General features: G+C 41.7%; 1 protein-coding gene across 1 annotated transcript in view; it reads left to right on the top strand.

The window, feature by feature from the left end:
- The window catches only part of LOC135220730 (uncharacterized), a gene marked incomplete at its 5' end in the record, with an annotated part of 198,820 nt that overhangs the window by 49,780 nt on the left and 129,182 nt on the right, over positions 1–19,858 (top strand). Inside the window, 1 exon segment of the mRNA XM_064258169.1 lies at positions 7,272–7,423. Coding sequence (XP_064114239.1) covers positions 7,272–7,423 — 152 coding nt within the window.

Below are 19,858 nucleotides of genomic sequence, written 5' to 3'. Positions count from 1 at the left end.
CCAGTAGTGGCTCCCCAAAGGAAGATTTTCTCAAGGGAGATCCCTTCTCCCTTGGGGCCCAGATCTAGATTTCTTCTCAGACTTTTCAGACCTAGGCAGGGAAGCCCTTCTAGGGAATTAAGAGGTTTCTGGGATGTGGTCCCAGGAGGAAACCAACCTTCACATCAGCGTAAAAGAACTGAAGGCCATTCACCTAGGTCTCTTACCCTCTTAAGTTAAGACTGCCTTGAGGGAGTTATGCATTTCCAATGGCCTTCAGTTCTTTTACGCTGATGTGAAGGTTGGTTTCCTCCTGGGACCCATCCCAGAAACCTCTTAAATTCCCTAGAAGGGCTTCTCCCTGCCTAGGTCTGAAAGTCTGAGAAAAAGAATCTAGATCTGGGCCCCAAGGGAGAAGGATCTCCCTTGAGAAAATCTTCCTTTGGGGTGGGGAGCCACTACTGGAGGTCCGACTTTAACTCCTGAGTGACGGGAAATACAACCTAGTCTTCCTATCCCAGGGCTTTGGAACTGGGAGAATTATCTCCTAGTTTGAATCTAAATGTCTAAATTTTTCTCTTGGTTATTTTTCAATCTCTTGCTTTCTATCACTCAGTTGCTCCCCCTACCTGTTCTTTTCTTCACTAAAACACTCTTGCAGGCTAGGTAGGAGCTGGGTTTCTGAACTTAGGCTTTACCTTGATCCAAATGGCAGGGACTATAGTGGTTTGGTCTGCCACTTGAATATGTTTGGACCCTGAGGATATTGATGTGATTTCTACATCAATATTTATTGGGGCGGGACTACCTATGGGGACTTACCTACGGAATCTAGGGAGGTATAGTCTCCATGGTAGGACTCCCGGCAGTTTATCCGGATTGCCTTTTAAAATAATATGAGTGGGGACGATTGCATACTTGTTATGCCCTCGGTCCTGTCAAGCAGGTTATGCTTACACTTGAGCCAATCATTTTATGATAGAGCCATCCCTTCGGGGTAGGGTAGGGAGTGGACATATAGGAGTTGGTCTCTGCTATGTGTCTTTGGTGAAGGGGGAGTCTTTGGGAGGAGACCCAGTTTTTTTTCATGAATTTTAGTTGGTTTCTCTGTAATTTCAAAAAAAAAAAGAAATAGAAGTAGACTGGAACCCAATCCTCCAGAAAATGTGACTCCTTGACACTAAATTCCCATTTGACCCTGGACACGAATAAGGACACCCTTTTGGATACTTCAATTTAAAATATACCAACTATGGAGCGTTTTATTAGGCCTAAAAGATTTGGTAAACAGAGTTCCAACCTACCCTTGCTTTAGCTTTAGTTGATTCACTTCTCGGAAAAAGGCAGTTGGGCAAGATTTTTAACAAAAGAAAGTGAAAACAAAATTTAAAATTTAAAATTAGAAAATTATTTACTAACCCAATACCCAACAGAAAACATGAAGTTTCCTTAAACACAAACCAATATACATTGATAGTGGAAATCACTACTAAGGCTCAATCTGAAATTTACTTACAAATTACTAATACAGGGAGTCCCCGGGTTACGACGGGTTCGGGTTACGACATTCTGAGGTTAAGGCGCTTCTCAATTATATTCATCAGACATTATTTCCAGGGTTACGACGCATGTTCCAGGGTTACGACGCCTACAACACTCATCTGGCAGATGAAATATGACACCTAAAATGCAAAATAATCAATATTTGAAGGTTTTTTTTGTTGAAAAATGCAATAAGAATGCAGTTTACATAGCTTCAATGCACCAAAAGCATTAAAAGTAAGGTTTTCTTAGGATTTTTTATGATATTCCGGCTTACGGCGATTTTCGGCTTACGACGTGTCTCAAGAGCGGAACCCCCGTCGTAACCCGGGGACTGCCTGTATAAATAACCCAAATAAAAAGTCACTAAGAATAATACTGTAAACTTAACAGTACATATGGTAATATAATCTTGCCAAATAATGATGATGAACAAATTGATAGAAAAATTTTGATAGACTATCTTAAGAAAAGATATAAAAACAATGAAGAATGTGAAATCTATGATATCCCAAGTAGGAAAAATTCAAACATAAAAATACATGTAGCTAAACTAAAAGTTGAAGGAAACGAAGTCCATTTAACATTTAGTTTTAGGGCAGACAAGAGAGTTGAGACCATAAATTCCTAAACCATTACAATGCAAATCATGCAGTAAAAATGGCCATTTAAGTAAAAATTGTAGAGAAGCTCCAAGATGTGCATGTTGTGGATCATACAACCACAAAAACAAAATGGGAAAGTGAAAACCCAATTTATATAAATTGTGGTCAGAATCACCACTCTAGATCAAAAGAATGCACATCTTACTTATACAACACTGACCCAAAAAATTTTACAAGAAAGATGGATGGGGATTTGCAGATAAACAGATCGATGGAAATCATCCAGTTCCCCTTCCTGACAGATGAAAGAACTGTCTGAACCATCTCCATCCGGAACTTGGACTTTGGAATGAACTTGTTCAGGACCGAAAGATCTATGATGGGGCGCCAGGAAACCTGAGGCCTTTAGAACCACGAATACCCGTGAGTAAAGCCGGGAAAAGGAGGAACTCGCTCTATGGCATCCTTCTCCAAGAGGGCCAAAAGCTCCTTCTCCAAGGCTTGAACCCTGATTGAGTGATGGGAATAACTGCTGAACTCGAGAGGACGATTGGAAGGTGGAGGTCTCGAAACAAAAGGGATCTCGTAAGCTACCTTCAGGACCTCCACTACACCAAGCATCCACCACTCTCTCCTGCCAAGCTGACCAATGGTTAGAGAGACATGCTCCTACTGCGGTCTCCGAGTGAGGTAATGACTCCTTCCGAAAATTCTTACGCGCAGACAAGGAAGAAAAAAGAAGGACCTCCTGGAGGTTGAGCTCTTCATCTGCCCTTAGATCCATGCCAAGAACTTCTCCAGCGTTTCAAAGGGTGAGTGCCAGAGGAGGAAGCTGAGGCGTCGGAAGATGTACTCGGGAGAAACGAGCCAGAAGAAGGAGGTTGTTGGGCTGGAGCAGAAGGTGTAAGTCTGGCACTATACTTACGCTTACCCCTTGAAGAAACGGGAGGAAAACCCAAGGAAAAAGCTCTTGATAAGGCCCAGTGAGCTTTGGAAGAGCCTTTGCCTTGATGTTCTTTCAAAACCTCAGAAAGCACAGACATATCAAAAAGGGAATCGCCAAAAGGAGAAGAGGACAATAAACGATTTCTCTGTATCTCCGAAACAGAAGAGGGTAACTGCGACAAATACATGTTACGCCTTAGAGAAACGAGAAAGGCCTGCATAGAAGCGGAAAGCTTGTTCTGATATACAGAAGTGATCGAAATAGACAAGTAAAATTTCTCAAAAACAGGAGCATCGGGAGGAGCAAACCCGGAGTCCTTGGCATACATTAAAAGACCTCCGAGGACCCACATGTTGAAGGATTGAGCTTCATGCAAGGAGTTCATAACTGACTCCATGGCAATAAAGTCTTCAAGCGAGACTGAAAGTTGGACAAAATAAGGATTTGGTTTGGGGTCGAGAGAATGAAGTATCATCCGCCACCTGACAAACACCTCTCTGGTGTCGCAGAAGAGAAGAGAGCTTCCTCTTCCCTTCCCCGATCACCTACGAAAGTTTAGTGGCGACGTCCGCCTTCACCCTCGTGAACCTCTGAGCAAAGGGAAAATGTGAAAATTCCCACGACCAGAAAGGGACCATCAAGAAAAATCCCTTCTGTAATACGTACTGCGAGGCGGAGGCTGCTTCTGCTCTTTAGGCCTCGCCTAAGGAAGAAAACTCAAAAATAAATAAAAAAGTTTCTTGAACTCAACATCATGACCGCCATTCAACGAAACACCAATATCACACGAATCCATGTCATCATCATCATCATTATCAGAACCAAACTGTGAAACTTCCCCCAAAGTAACATCCTGACAACTTGTTGTCTTAGGTCTAACACTAATACCCCTCCCCCTTCTAAATAAGTACCCTTTGGCACTGTTGCGGGGCTAACAGGGGACACATTGTGTAAAGAATCATCAGGCGCCTGCCTGGACTGGATACCCCCCTAGGCCTTCGCCATGACGGGCTTCACAAGCCGGGGTATCTGTTGCACTGTTACCCAGGGTGCTGTCTACAGGTACCTGATGAGGAGCTGAAAATTAATCTAAAAGATTGTTAGACATCCTTGTAAAAGCTGCTTCAAAATTTTCTGACAGCTTGTTAAACTTGGTTGAAATGTCTCTATCCAAACTATGCTGTAATGTTTCAAATTTCTTATTCCAATTACAGGCAGCCCTCCGTTCCCAGCCGATGCTGCTAACCGAAAGTTGGTGCTAACCGAAAACCAGTGATAACAGCACTAAAAACCTGCTTAACGGCGCCGCTAACCAGAAATTGGTGCTGCTGTCAACTAGACATTGGTGCTGCTAACCAGATATTGGAGCTGCTAACTGGAGATCGACACCGAAAATCCAATTAACAGCGTCGCTAGACAAGCCCCGTAAAACCAGAGAGCCATTATCTGATACCGCTGTTAACCAAGGGCTGCCTGTAATTTCCATCGCCAAAAATTTTGAGTCAAAATCAGAAATGATTTCATTAGTTAATGGTTGTACAGGTGGCAAAGCATCAATTAATTTGGAATTGGAATCACATGATACCAAACCCGAAGAACCAGAACCCTGTACATACAAGTCAAGGAAATCATTAAATACAGGTTTAGCTACCGATTTCTTTCTCTCCTTAAACAATCTTTTATGCTGCAAGATTCTTTGATGCTTAACATATGCTGTCATATCTATGTCAGACCAAGACTTATAAAAGTCGCAACAAGAAGTCAAGTCACAAACCTGTCCACGACAAGAGTTACAAAATGTCATGGGGTTCATACTCACCTGCTACTCATCCTTGTCCCACAAACCAGGCAATTCCTGATGTTGCTAGCAGAATGAAGAGCTGAATCATCTTGGGTATCCATTGAACAGGTCACAGAGTAAATCTGGGTCGTGCAAAAGTTCGTCAAAATTAAATATAATCCACAATTAAAAGATAAAAGTTAATTCACTAATTTCAATGATTTCATAAATGGTAAATAACATAAAGCCGCATTAACAAATAATGAGAGCTTTAAAGGGACAAAAGGTTTCGGGAATTTATAAAGAGTGGCCGTGATGTAAACAACGCGGGCGCTCGTTAACAACCGATTTTCAAGGGAAGGTTTTGTAACTGTCAAATGGCAGTGTTGCCAACTGGCTGACAGAATAGGAGGTAACAGGGTTGCCAGTGTGGTAAATTTTGGTGCAGTTTTTGGGGATTTAGGGCTAGATAAATTTTATTAAGTTAATGTTTATTAATATGTACAGGCAGTCCCGGGGTTATGACGGGGGTTCCGTTCTTGAGGCGTGTCGTAAGCCAAAAATCGTTGTAAGCCAGAACATCATAAAAAATCCTAAGAAAACCTTACTTTTAATGCTTTAGGTGCATTGAAAACTATGTAAACTGCATTCTTATAGCATTTTTCATTAAAAAAAAAAAAACTTCAAATACTGATTATTTTGCATTTTTGGTGTCATATTTCATCTGCCAGATGAGCGTTGTAGGCGTTGTAACCCTGTTTCATAAGCTTTGTGGAGAAAAAATGCAAACAGCAAGTTTTTCCCTAAACTTGTAACATATTGCTGCAGGGATCAAAGAGGTGAAGTTGTCAGCATATAAAAAATTTTCATAAAAATACTAGGATTGGATTATAAAATTTAGGTCAAAGGGCAAGCTCTGGGACCTATGAGGTCATACAGCACTCAAAATAATAATGAAACAATTGTTAGGAGAGCTGGAAGTAAGATGAAAGAAAGAGAATGTATACATTCATGTCAGAATTCTTCATGCCGTGCCCTTAGGCATACGGTGTGAATTGGCCTTAGGTATACGGTGTGAATCGGTGGTGATAATAAATTTGATGATATACGTATGGCTGAATTTCTCCTGTACAGTAGTACGTATTGTGCTTGTTTTATGTTTTTGCAAAATGTCATCTGTAACACGCAGAGATGAAAGCATTTGGCTGTACAGTACTATAGGAAAGAGTTTGTGGAAACTGAATGTTTCAGTTGTGCAGGATGACTTCATGTATGTTAGCCTAGCTGTTGAGGCATGAGTTTAATTGTCTTGATGTGAAGATGACAAGGAGTGATCTGATGAGAAGATGAAATTTTGTGAAATATTGAAAGATGCCAGAGGCCAAAAGATTACCTACTTAGAAAATTCATTAGGGCGCACTATAAGCCTACTCAGTCGTTTCCTTTTGTCTACCAGTGTTGCTTCTCCTTCTCCATTAGCCTACTAGGTAACCTAGGTTAATTCTTCTTTCACTCCTTCTGCTCTGCCTTCTTTTGCTCCCTATATGGTTCAGGAGAGAGAGAAAAAAAAAGTAATTGAGGTACGTATAGTATTCTTTTATTATAGTTAGAAATTTGACCGTATATACTAGGGCTACGCTTGCATCCCCAACCTCATAGCGATTGACCTTTTTTTGTTTCCCCTGCGAGAGAGGTGTCAGAGCTTTGGCATCCGTGTGTAGCCCACCCTCTGGACTACCTTGGGTCCATTGGTCTTTTCTGCAGACATAACCATGACATGGTTTGGGACCAAGGTCTGTGCCCTTCACCACCTATCCCAACCATCTCTCCAGTTCAGATTCGACGCATTCTCTGGGGAGTTATTTGGTAGTTTAGTGCTCACATTCACCAGTTCATGTATGTATATGCCAGCCTTGGCCAAGCAATGGAATGCTATAAAATAGCTGACAGTAAAACAAAACAAAACTGAGAAAATGGAAAGATTATATTACATAGGCTGTGCAAAAGCTATGTAGCAACAATCATGATGCCCATTCTTTACATTATATAATTTAAGAGGATCCTTAGGGTACCTATGTAGTGTGACTTTATTAACAGACAAAAGACTGATGAACTAGAGAACATTTTTGACATGAGCATGTACATATACTGCAGTCATATTTGTATAGTATTATATTATTGGGTTTGAATGTAGAAACTTTTGTTATTGTTTAAGATATACAAATTGTTGACATTATCATGCAACTTGAAAAGATTAGAACCCAATTCACTGGAAGATCTTATGACATTTCTTATATTGTGTTGTATATTAATTCCTAGGTAGTTAATCAAAAGAATGTATTTAGTTACTAGTTCATCTATTTTATGGTTTATTGTGCAATGTATAAGCTATTTGATTATTGTTCTCTAATGATACCAGGTGCCTTCGAAGATGGTATTGTTCCAGCTGGTGGAGAAGAGGTATTACAGACATTACAGGAACAAGCTGCTGAATTAAGTAAGCGTGAGCATATCAGAGATTATGCTCGTCTACGATACAGACTGTTGAAATACTTCTCAACAATTAGAATGGTAAACATTAGTTTATTCAATTCTTAATTTATAGAGCCATTTTATTACTATCACAAAGTCTTTGCCAGACACCTTTTTCTAAAGGAAAAAGAGTACCAGTCTGATAGGTGAGCAGTGCACATGCACCATAAGGCCCAGTATAACCTGGCTAACAATCCAGCTTATTTTACTTTTACAGTATTTTGACCTGACTAGCATTATCTAGTGTCTACTATTAGCACACTTTTCCTTTGGTTAGTAGTACTAAAAAGTATTAAAACAGATTTCCTTTATAGGATGCTAAATATTCTTCATGATCACAAAATGAGCAAGCAAGCACCCAATTTTTGCAAAATTAAACAGCATTATTAACTGATTTGGTGTTGCTTTATTATGGTATTAGTGCTTTTATAGTTTGCTTTATGCAAGCATGAATCTTATATGTTTAAAAGCTTGATTGATTTTGTGGTTTTTGTTTTAGCTTTTCATGCATTGTGGTTAACTTTTTTCTTTGTTGAGTTATGCTTACATTTGATATTGAGTTTTTGATGGACGGAGTATCGCAGGGAGATGCTATAGGAGAAATCAACTAATGGAAGGGCGATGTTATAGGAGAAATTCTTCTGTTGTTATTATTATTGTTTTAGTTTTTCATTCATTGTGGTTAACTTTTTTCTTTGTTGAGCTATGCATACATTTGATATTGGGTTTTTGATGGAAGGAGTATAGCAGGGAGATGCTATAGGAGAAATCAACTAATGGAAGGAATATAGCAGGGCGATGTTATAGGAGAAGTTCTTCTGTTATCATTTAGTCCCTCTTCCTCCAAAGAATTAAGGTCCACCTATGCACATTAAAATGCCTTGCCAGGAGTGCTCTCAGTAATAATTCATAATGGAAAAGATTATCCAAGAGAGAGCAGACAAGGAAATTGCTAGACCTTTCAAGAACTAATCAGTGCAGTTGTGCCAGTCAACTTGAAAATTCTTTGTAGTAGTTGGTAGAGTGGAAGGAACAGTATTTAATCCATGCAACTACATACAGTATAGCAGATTTCCTGTCGCAGCAAAGGTAATACAAAGAGCTTACAATGCTGACTCTTACCTAGATTTTTCAGATGCAAATGAAAGATTTCCCCTTGGACCTATGAAATTTGTCATGACTTCCAGAAAGATATGCCCAAAAGAATGGGGACCAGTCTCTTATATGAACCTTAGGAAAATCTTCTCTTCCTGACTTCAAGTTTGTCCCTAGCTTTGTAGCAAAGATTCAAAGCTAATAGAATTTTCCATTCATTCACTTAAAAGCCTTTTCAACAACTTTAGACAAGGCATGCCAAATTCTTCCAACCACAGGAAAGTTAACCCTTAAACGCCGAAGCGGTAAAAATCAGAACCTCTCCCGAATGCCGGGGCCGGTTTGGAGTGAGCGCGGAAGCGGAAAAAATAATTTTTTCAAAAAATCACAGCGTGCTTAGTTTTGAAGATTAAGAGTTCAATTTTGGCTCCCTTTTTTGTCATTGCCTGAAGTTTAGTATGCAACCATCAGAAATGATAAAAATTATCATTATCATATAAAATAATGCTATATATGATAGCGCAAAAACAAAATTTCATATATAATTGTATTCAAATCACGCTGTGCGCAAAACGGTTAAAGGTAACAAGTTACTTTTTTTTTCGTTGTAATGTAAACTCCATTGCGATCTTTTTGGTATATAACACATTGTAAAACGATAAAAGCAACACAGAGAAAATATTATCACAAAATGATGCATGAATTCGTAACGCTCGGACGTAAAAAAATATATTTTTAAATTCACCATAAATCTAAATATTGTTATAGAGACTTCAAATTTGTTTCAAGATGAAGTTAAATGATGGAATATTACGACACTGTAAGAGTTTTAGCTTACAATTGCAGTTTTCGACCATTTCGGACGAGTTAAAGTTGACCAAATGTCGAAATTTTTTTATAATTTTTTTTTTTATATGCAATTATTTCGGAAATTAGAAAAGCTATAACCTTCAAATATTTTTCGTTTATTCTACATGAAATTGCGCACATTTTCATATATTAAAACTCTAAGAAATGCCTAATATGAAACGGAGCAAATTTTCGAGAATGCGAATGTAAGCAAATTTTCTGAGAATGCGATGTACGCAATTCGGAGATTTATGGCGCAGAATCCGCGCACGGAGGGAAGTTAAGTTTTTTTCATAAATTCACCATAAATCGAAATATTGTGCTAGAGACTTCATATTTGTTGCAAAATGAAGGTAAATGATTGAATATTACTCAAATATAAGAGTTTTAGCTTACAATTGCGTTTTTCGACCATTTCGGTAGAGTCAAAATTGACCGAAGGTTGAAAATTTGTCACTTATCATTTTTTATATGAAAATATTTCAAAACTGATAAAAGCTACAACCATGGGTTGTTTTAGTTGTATTGGGCATGAAATTGCGCACATTTCCATATATAAAACTTTATGTAACGGCTAATTTTAAAATGGTGCAAACATTACCTCAATCGCATGTATGATTTTTTTCGGAAGAGTTACTGCGCGGACTTAAGGAAAAAGTTTTTTCATAAATTCACCATAAATCGAAATATTGTTCTAGAGACTTCTAATTTGTTGCAAAATTAAGGTAAATAGTTTAATATTACTACAATATAAGCGTTTTAGCTTACAATTGCGTTTTTCGACCATTTTTGTAGTCAAAGTTGACCGAAGGTTGAAATTTTGGCACTTATCGTTATTTATATGGAAATATTTCAAAACTGATAAAAGCTACAATCATGAGTATTTTTTGTTGTATTCTAAATGAAATTGCGCACATTTTCATATATAATACTTCATGTAACAGATAATTTAAAATGGTGCAAAAATTATGTCAAAGTGACGAAATAATTTTTGAGATGTGTCACTGATACTTTTTAGTGCCATAAGAAAGAAATTCGCGCCTGCGTAACGATTGTAAACAAAACAACGCCTTGATCCGTGAACTCCCAGCATCCCCCAAGGCGCTGGTAGGCCTATAAGTATTTTTCTGCGAATTTAAAAAAAACTTTTTTGAGTCGACGTATGGTACGTCCATACGGCATACGGGGGAAATTTTGACTCGACGTTTAATACGTCCATTCGGCGTTTAAGGGTTAAGCAACCTGTCAAAAGAGATATCCTATTTTTTGTTTCTGACAAAATGTGTTGGACAGCAAAGTATCTTAAGCTGAAGTTAGCTGAAATTTGAAGAACTATTAGCTTTTATTTGTAATTTACATACAGTTTGTATATCAATACTGTTTTATTGGTAGGATGTCAAACAGTTTACTTTAATCATAAGATGTAACAAATTCAGCCAAGACATGGGTTGGACAGTTTTGAATGGAAAGAATTTCTGAAACTTATAACGGATGAACGGAAACACTGACAAAATGTTTATGATAATGATGTTGACAACGTTGCACCGATATGCTGAGACACTTTCTAGGGCTTTTCATAATAATATAGTGTAAGTGGTCCCCTCTGTTGGGGAGGATTACAGGTGAGTCGAAAAGTCTTCACATGCTTGTCAATTCCTTATTTTCCATTCTTTATTTTCCGTTATGATACTACAGGCGGCCCTCGGTTAGCGGCAGGGGTTCCGTTCCTGGCCGTGATGTTAAGTGATTTTCGACGCTAAGCGATTTTAAAGCCTACGGCCACCGCACACCTTTCGAAACTCTAGACCAGTCAAAGGCGCTGTAATGCCACATGGAGCAATAAGTAAAATTATATTTATGCAGAATAGTACTATAGAATTTACTGTACAGTAGTGCTGTACAATACATTATAGCATTGTAAATACTGTAAAGTGAAAAAAGCCTAGCTTTAATCCTTTGGGTGTTTAGAGTATGTAAAGATATAATAAAGTTTATACAGTGTACAGGTAGCTGTAGTTGTTCAAGTTACGATCATTAGTCTTACGATAGTCTGATTTTATGAGAGATCAAATTACAATGGCCTAACTTTGTCCATTTCTAATTACATAAGTTCAATAATAGCAAAAGAGAATGATGAAAGTATGGTTTTAACGTTATACTCGTTGCGTGAACGTGTACAGCTATGAACAACCAACCGAACAAGAAACGACTTTTTTTTTCTAAGTATGTTATGTATAGAATAGAACTGAGATATCTTAATGTAATAACTTTATTCGCTATAGATCAAAGATCAATATACAGTGGTCTCCCCGTATTCGCGGGGGATGCGTACCAGACCCCCCGTGAATAGTTAGAACCCGCTAATGTTTGGAACCCCTATGAAAACGCTAAAAACAGCCTATTTTGTTAGTTAAAACTCAAGCAAAACCACTAAAAATTTTCATACTTGGTTTTTTTAACAGTTTTATCACAAAAAGTGCATTATATGATGAAATTGATAAAAAAAAACCAGGAATTTGTGGATATTACTTTTAGAAAATATGTACTGCGAATGCGCGAATTTTCCGCGAATAATGCAGGGAAATGTTCCCGAGAGAAATCCTTGAATGTGTGAGTCCGCGAATACGGGGGCCCCACTGTAGATCAAAGATCAATCGGGAAATATACTGTTAAATTTAAACCTAGTTATAACTGAAGCTGAGAAAACTATTCAAGCTGCTAATGACTATTATCATACATCAGCAACAAGGATAAAACTGCAGTAAACTTATGCCATCAAATACAACCGTAGTTAAAATTGGGATAATATCATTTTTATCAAAACTACTGTGCTTGGAAGAACACATTTTACTGTTGGTTTCACGCCGATATAAGATAAATAACGTAAAGTTCGTATTACGATTATGTAAAGGATTATTGCGAACAGAATCACATAATTTTTTACGCAAAAAACATGCCGCCAACGTAATCTGTTAACGAAGAAAAAAATTAGTTCACATTCACAATGAGGCATATTCAATAAATATTTCCACCTAAAAACACGTTTTTTAAGGAAAAATAACCTTGTTTCATATAAGTCAAGTATCTAGATATTCTTTTATGCTAACTAGAAGCAAGAGAATTAGCTCAGAATTGCGTTATGGTGAAACAAACTCAGTCTCGTATTCATCAGCTGATTTCAAACCACAACATTGGTCGCTCCGCGGAATACTGGCTTAAATTTGCCGTAGTATTTTATAATACAATAATATGAGAATACATACAATATTCTTGGATACAGTGAAATAATGTATAACTTTTTAAAGGATTTATGGAAAAGATGCATGATTAATAAAATAAAACCATGCATTTTTCGGAACAGTGGTGGACAAGAACGAACATGAAAAAACTTCCTCTTACAATGTGGAGCGTAGTTACAAAGGCTGCCTTAATTTGTATCTTATTTATGTACAAAAATGAAAATACCTTTACGTAATATATTTTCATACACATTTTGAACATGCATAAAAGTATAAACATTTAAAATATCGACACATCGATCGCTAAATTTGCACTCTTTTTAACTATATTTTCAGAAGAGCGGCAGACGGCGGCATACAAGAACGAACATGAAAAAACATTGTAGTCGATAACTTGAAGGGCAGTTTCAAAAGCTGCTTTTTTATCATATTTCTGCCCAGAAATAAAAATACCCTATTCGTAATACATTTTCTTACACATTTTAAACATAAAAGCATAAACATTTATAAAATTGACACATTAATCGCTAATTTGCGCTTTTGTTCATGCCACTTACCTGACAGATATATATATAGCTGTATTTTCTGAAGTCCGACAGAATTTCAAAACAAACTCGCGGCACACGCAGTGGCCGGCCAGGTGGTAGTACCCATTCCCGCCGCTGGGAGGCGGATATCAGGAACCATTCCCATTTTCTATTCATATTTTTTCTGTCGCCGGTCGGTAAACAACTGTTTACAGACCTCTGCTCAGGATTTTTTGGATTTGACTCGCTCTTAAGTATCTGATTGGTTTTTTGGTATTGAATTGGATTGTTGAATTGGCATGCGCGATAGTGGACCGTTTTTTTATTTTGGATTGGCTTTTCTATAAACGATATGTCTGGATCAAGTGCTGTGAGTTTCAGAGTGTGTGTGATGACTGATTGTAAGGTGAGGCTACCGAAAGCATCGGTAGACCCCCACACAGTATGTATGAGTTGTAGGGGGCATAATTGTTTGGTGGATAATCGGTGCAATGAATGTGAGAGATTTGACCGATGATGATTGGAGAGTATATGAGTCCTATCGCCTTAAATTGGAGCGCGATAGGATCAGGAGGTCTTCCTCCAGGAGTGGTTCTACCAAAGGTAAGGCTAAACATCTCTCCTGTTTTTAACACCTGTAGAGTTTGCAACCCTAAACCTGTGTTGCCTTCGGGCTCTGATTCTGTGTCGGGAAAAGCTAATGCTCTCTCTCTTATTTTGGAGTCTCTACGCACTCTGGAGACCAAAGTGAAAGCCTTGGAAACTGGCTCGGTGCAAGTGTGTGATCGTGCCCCTAGTGTTGTGGAGGGGCGTCAGATCGGCCCCATAATGCCTCTAGGCCTAGACCTCTATCAGACTCCAAGACTCAGATGGGAGAGGGTATGTCGAAAGCCGCAAGAGGGTTACGGGGGGCGGCTCCCCACCGATCTGGCGTCCCTTCGGCAGGCCTTTTGGCAAAGTCCCAGGCTGCCAAGGAGCGCGCACGAGCGCGCGTCCTGAAAGAGTGCTTTTCGTCCTCCGAAGCGTCCTCGCGCGCAAGGGGTGGGTGGAGCGCTCGGAGAGACTCTCGTCCTCTGAAAAGGACGTTCGTGTTGAGGACGCTTCACGTCCTGTATCGCCGCTTTCGTCGGAGGATGCGTATGACGCTTTTCCGCCTCAGAAAAGGGGTAAGATCTCCTCCGATGAGGACGCTGGGTTGCGTGCATAGGCGCCTCTCCCTGAGAAGCCAGGTAGCTGGTTACCTGTGACGAAGGAAGGAGGCGTCCCCTCGCCCCTCGTCTTCTCGCAGGATCAGTCCTGCTTCCTCCTCTGTTCGTTCTTCTCCCAACGAAGAAAACATTCTTTTTGTCCCCTTCCAGGACCAGCTATCGACGCTTATGCTCCAGAGGACTCGCCCAGCAGCAGTCGAGCCTAAGCGGAGGAAGGACCTTAGACTGCCCGTCAAGAGGACGAAGCAGTCTCCTTCTCCCTCTCCTACTTCGTCTCGTTCGCCGATCGCTTCTCCTTCGGCGATTCGCCGATCTCGTTCGTCCTCTAGAAGGACGTTGCGTCAAGACGCTTTTGAGGAGGACGCTCAGCACGACGTTCGACAGGACGCTCGTCAGGACGCTAGCAGGACGCTAGGCAGGACGCTGGCAGGACGCTTGGCAGGACGTTCGGCAGGACGCTCGACAGGACGCTTGTCAGGACGCTCGGCAGGACGCTCGGCAGGACGCTAGGCAGGACGTTCGTCAGGACGGTCGCCAGGACGCTCGCCAGGACGCTCGCCAGGACGCTTGGCAGGACGCTCGCCAGGACGTTCAGGGCGCTTTTCAAGACGCTTTTGGGGACTCCGACCAAGAAGTCGTACCCCAAGACGCTAGTTTGCGCGCACAGGCACGTATTCCAGCTAAAATGTCTTCCCTTTCGTTTAAGAAACGTAAGGACGCTTCTCTGGCAAGTGAGGCTGCCTCGGGTGTCGCTAAGGACGCTCGTCCTCGTCAGGACGCTCTACCTGCTTCAAGTGGTAAGCGTCATAAAGAAGACAGCCGAAATAAGGCTTCATCTAGTAAGGATAGGGTCCGGTGTTTAATTAAGTCAAGACCCGACATTAGTACGCCCTCTCCGGACAGCGGTCTCCGCTTCCGTGTAGAGAAGGAGAGCTGAGTAGTTCGGCTGACTCGGTTGAAGAGGAACCTTCTGCGGCCCCTTCAATATCAGACTATAAAGTTCTCGTGCGGCTGTTGCGTTCTTCTTTCGAAGACAAGTTTCAGCCTGCAGCTCCCAAGTCTCCTCCTTCGCAGTTTTCATCATCTAAGACTGTTAAACCCCGGAGTTTGTGGAGATGAAAACTTCGTTCTCCACTAAACGTGCGTTTAAGAAACTCCAAGATTGGATGGTACGAAGGAGAGATCAAGGCAAGACGACTTTCGCTTTGCCTCCAGCTAGACTCAGCGGGAAAGGGGGCATTTGGTATAGAACCAAAGAAGAAGTAGGAGTTCGTATCCCTTCTTCAGCTCAAGGAGATTTCTCCAGCTTGGTGGATTCGCAGAGGAGGTCTCTTTTATCCTCTGCTAAAGTGACCTGGACCTCTACGGAGACGGACCATCATTTGAAGGGTCTGCTCCGGACTCTTGAAGTGTTCAACTTCCTTGACTGGTGCTTGGGAGTTCTGGATCTGCAAGCGAGAAGCCCAGAATCTCTCAGTCTGGGGGAGCTGTCCAGCGTGTTAGCATGTATGGACAAAGCCGTCAGGGATGGTTCGGAGGATCGTCTCTCATTTTGGAACGGCCTTATTGAAGAAGAGAGCTTTGCTGTGCAATTTCACAGCTCGTTCAGTAACTCCAGCTCAGAAAGCGGATTTGCTGTTTTCTCTCCTTTCTTTCAACCATCTCTTCCCCCAGACTTTAGTAAAGGACCTGACTAACAGTTTGCAAGAGAAGGCAACGCAGAGACCTTTTGGCCCAGTCTACAAGACGTTCGGCAGTACCTTCAACCTCTTCAGCTGCGGTTCGACCGCCGAAGAAGGTTAAGCCCTTTCGTGGGGCTCCCCCTCGAGAGCAGCTTCTCGAGGGATAGGGTTTTCACGAGGAAGAGCTTCCTTTAAGTCAAAGCCTTCCAAGTGAGAAGCATGTCCTTCAGACACCAGTCGGAGCCAGACTGAAGTTTTTTGCGGGAGCGTGGAGAGAGAGGGACACGGACTCTTGGTCCCTCAAGATCGTGGAGCAGGGTACAAGATCCCCTTTTTAGATCTTCCTCCTCTTTCTATGACTCCCAGAGACCTTTCTCCATCCTATCAGGGAGAGAAGAAGCAAGTATTATTCGATCTCCTTCAATAAATGATCGAGAAAGAGCGGTGGAACAAGTCGCGGACCTGGGGTCTCCAGGTTTTTACAACAGGATTTTCCTAGTACCGAAGCAGTCGTCAGGTTGGCGTCCAGTTCTAGATGTAAGCAGGCTCAATCTTTTCGTGGAAAAGACCAAATTCACGATGGAGACGCCTCATTCTGTTCTGGGAGCCTTGAGACCGGGCGACTGGATGTTGTCCTTAGACTTGCAGGACGCGTACTTTCACATCCCGATCCACCCTCTTTCAAGAAGTATCTAAGGTTTGTCTTAGACAAAAAAAGTGTGGCAGTTCAGAGCTATGTGTTTCGGCCTGACCACGGCTCCAATGGTGTTCACTGTAGTCATGAAGAACGTAGCGAGGTGGCTACACTCTTCGGGGATAAGAGTTTCCCTGTACCTCGACGACTGGCTGATCAGAGCGTCGTCGAGAGAGAAGTGTCTGAAGGACTTGCAGTTCACTTTAGCCCTAGCAAAGTCCCTGGGACTTCTGGTCACCTCGAAAAGTCGCATCTGACCCCAACACAGTCCATCGTGTTCTGGGGATTCAGATGGATTCAGTGGCTTTTCGAGCGTTTCCGTCCCAGGAACGTCAGCGGCTAGGCTTAGAAAAGATCTCAGCCTTCCTAGGGAAAGAGACTTGCTCGGCGAGGGAATGGATGAGTCTGCTGGGAAACCATTTTCCTCGCTAGAAAGGTTTGTTTCCTTGGGAAGACTGCACCTCAGGCCTCTCCAATTTTTCCTTGCGGACGAGTGGAAGGCCAAGGACGATCTCAATGCCATATTGAGAATATCGCTTCCGATAAAGAACCATCTAAGATGGTGGTTGGACCACCTCAGAAGCTTCAGGAGGGCGTGTCCCTAAGTCTTCTGAGCCCGACCTAGTGTTGTTCTCCGACGCTTCCATCACGGGGTGGGGAGCAACACTAGGAGGGAAGGAAGTGTCAGGCTCCTGGAGAGGGGAACAGGTAGCCTGGCATATAAATGTCAAAGAACTGGCAGCTATATTTCTGTCCCTGCAGTTCTTCGAAAGGAGTTTATAGAACAAGATTGTTCAGGTAAACTCGGACAATACCACAGCACTCGCTTATTTAAAAAATCAGGGAGGAACACACTCCAGAACTTTGTTTTCCCTGGCGAGAGAGATTCTGCTGTGGCAAAGAGAAGAAATGTGACAATCCTGACGAGGTTCATTGCAGGAGTGCAAAACGTCAGGGCAGATCTTCTCAGTCGTCGGGAACAAATCCTACCGACGGAATGGACCTTGAACAAGGACGTGTGTCGAGACCTTTGGACGTTGTGGGGTACGTCCTCTGGTCGACTTATTCGCGACGTCAAGGACCAAGAGACTTCCTCTTTATTGCTCCCCGGTCCTGGATCCAGAAGCGATCGCGGTAGACGCGTTGCTTTGGAATTGGACGGGTCTAGACCTGTACGCCTTCCCACCATTCAAGATTTTGGGGGAAGTCATGAGGAAGTTTGCGGCCTCAGAAGGGACGAGGTTGACCCTGATCGCTCCGATGTGGCCAGCGAGAGAATGGTTCACAGAGGTCATGTCTTTCCTTGTAGACTTTCCAAGGACATTGCCCTGGAGGAAAGATCTACTCAAACAGCCTCACTTCGAAAGGTTTCACCAAAACCTCTCCGCTCTGGGTCTGACTGCGTTCAGACTATCGAAAAGTTGGCCAGAGCGAGAGGTTTTTCGAAAGCAGCTGCGAGAGCAATCGCACATGCAAGACGTGCTTCCACAAGAGCTGTTTACCAATCGAAGTGGGCTTCCTTCAGGGCATGGTGTAAAAAGGAGGGAGTTTCCTCTTCCTCGACCTCTGTGAACCAGATAGCTGATTTTCTGCTCTTTCTCAGGAATGTGCAGAAATTAGCGGTCCCTACCATCAAGGGATATAAAAGCATGTTGTCAGCGGTTTTTAGGCACAGAGGCCTTGACCTTTCTGACAACAAGGACATTCATGACCTTTTAAAATCTTTCGAGACTTCGAAGATTCCTCAAATGAGACCTCCGTCATGGAACCTTGACGTGGTTCTTAAGTTCCTTATGTCAAGTCCTTTCGAACCGCTTCAGGCAGCGTCTCTTCGAAACTTGACAAGGAAGGCTCTTTTCCTAACTTCTCTTGCGACGGCTAAGAGAGTTAGTGAGATTCAAGCTTTTAGTAATTTAATGGGATTCAAAGGAGACAATGCTGTCTGCTCGTTGAACCCAACTTTCTTGGCGAAGAATGAAAATCCTTTGAATCCTTGGCCGAAAACTTTCGAGATCAAGGGTATGTCGTCTGGTGGGCCAAGAACCAGAGAGAGTCCTGTGCCCGGTCAGGGCTCTCAAGTTCTATGTACATAGAACAAAAGAGGTAAGAGGTCCCTCAGGTAATCTCTGGTGCTCTGTGAAGAGACCAGAGTTACCTTTATCGAAGAATGCTGTTGCTTTCTTTCTAAGGGACGTCATTAAGGAGGCTCATTCATCTTTCCAGAAGACTGATTTGAGCCTCTTACGAGTGAAAGCTCACGAAGTTCGAGCTGTCGCTACCTCTCTTGCCTTCCAAAAGAACATGTCAATCAAGGACATTCTTGATTGCACCTTTTGGAGGAGTAACTCCGTCTTCGCCTCACATTACCTAAGGGATGTGAGAACGATTTATGACAATTGTAATTCACTGGGGCCATACGTTTCTGCGGACACAGTCTTGGGGTCCGGAAGTAGCTCTTTCCCTATCCCTTAGTTAGGATTAGGTTAGTTTTGTTGTTGTGTTTTTAGGTTGTGGTGAGTCTTATGTGAAGATCTCCCATCCTTTAGTTAGTTTTAAGGGGTTTTTTGAATAGTTGGTCAGGTGGTGGTCAGTTGCTTCGTTGCCCTCATATGTATGGCCTCGATGGTCTTGTCACGTTGAGGTCTCGTACCCGTTGACAGATCATCCAGAGCGCACCAGCACTACAGGTCTCCACCTGGCTGGCAACTCTGATTTAAGCAAAAGCAGCCTTAAGTGACAGTAATCACATAGTCTACTTTGCAACAGGTGAGGAACCAAGATGTATATCATCTACTTAATTTAAGTTTCCTAAAAAATCCTATTCTGTCTCTTCCCACCATCCGAAGGTGGGATTCAGCTATATATATATCTGTCAGGTAAGTGGCATGAACAAAATGTTATTGTTATTATACAATTAAGTTTGTTCATACTTACCTGGCAGATATATATAATTAAATTGCCCGCCCTCCTCCCCTCAGGAGACAGTGGCATTAATAAATATGAATAGAAAATGGGAATGGTTCCTGATATCCGCCTCCCAGCGGCGGGAATGGGTACTACCACCTGGCCGCCCACTGCGTGTGCCACGAGTTGTGAAATTCTGTCGGACTTCAGAAAATACAGCTATATATATATCTGCCAGGTAAGTATGAACAAACTTAATTGTATAATACAATAATA

This window comes from Macrobrachium nipponense, chromosome 2, assembly GCF_015104395.2.
Source record: "Macrobrachium nipponense isolate FS-2020 chromosome 2, ASM1510439v2, whole genome shotgun sequence".
Lineage (NCBI taxonomy): Eukaryota > Metazoa > Arthropoda > Malacostraca > Decapoda > Palaemonidae > Macrobrachium > Macrobrachium nipponense.
The sequence above is the reverse complement of the archived record's forward strand: the minus strand, read 5'-3'. Positions and strand labels throughout refer to the sequence as shown.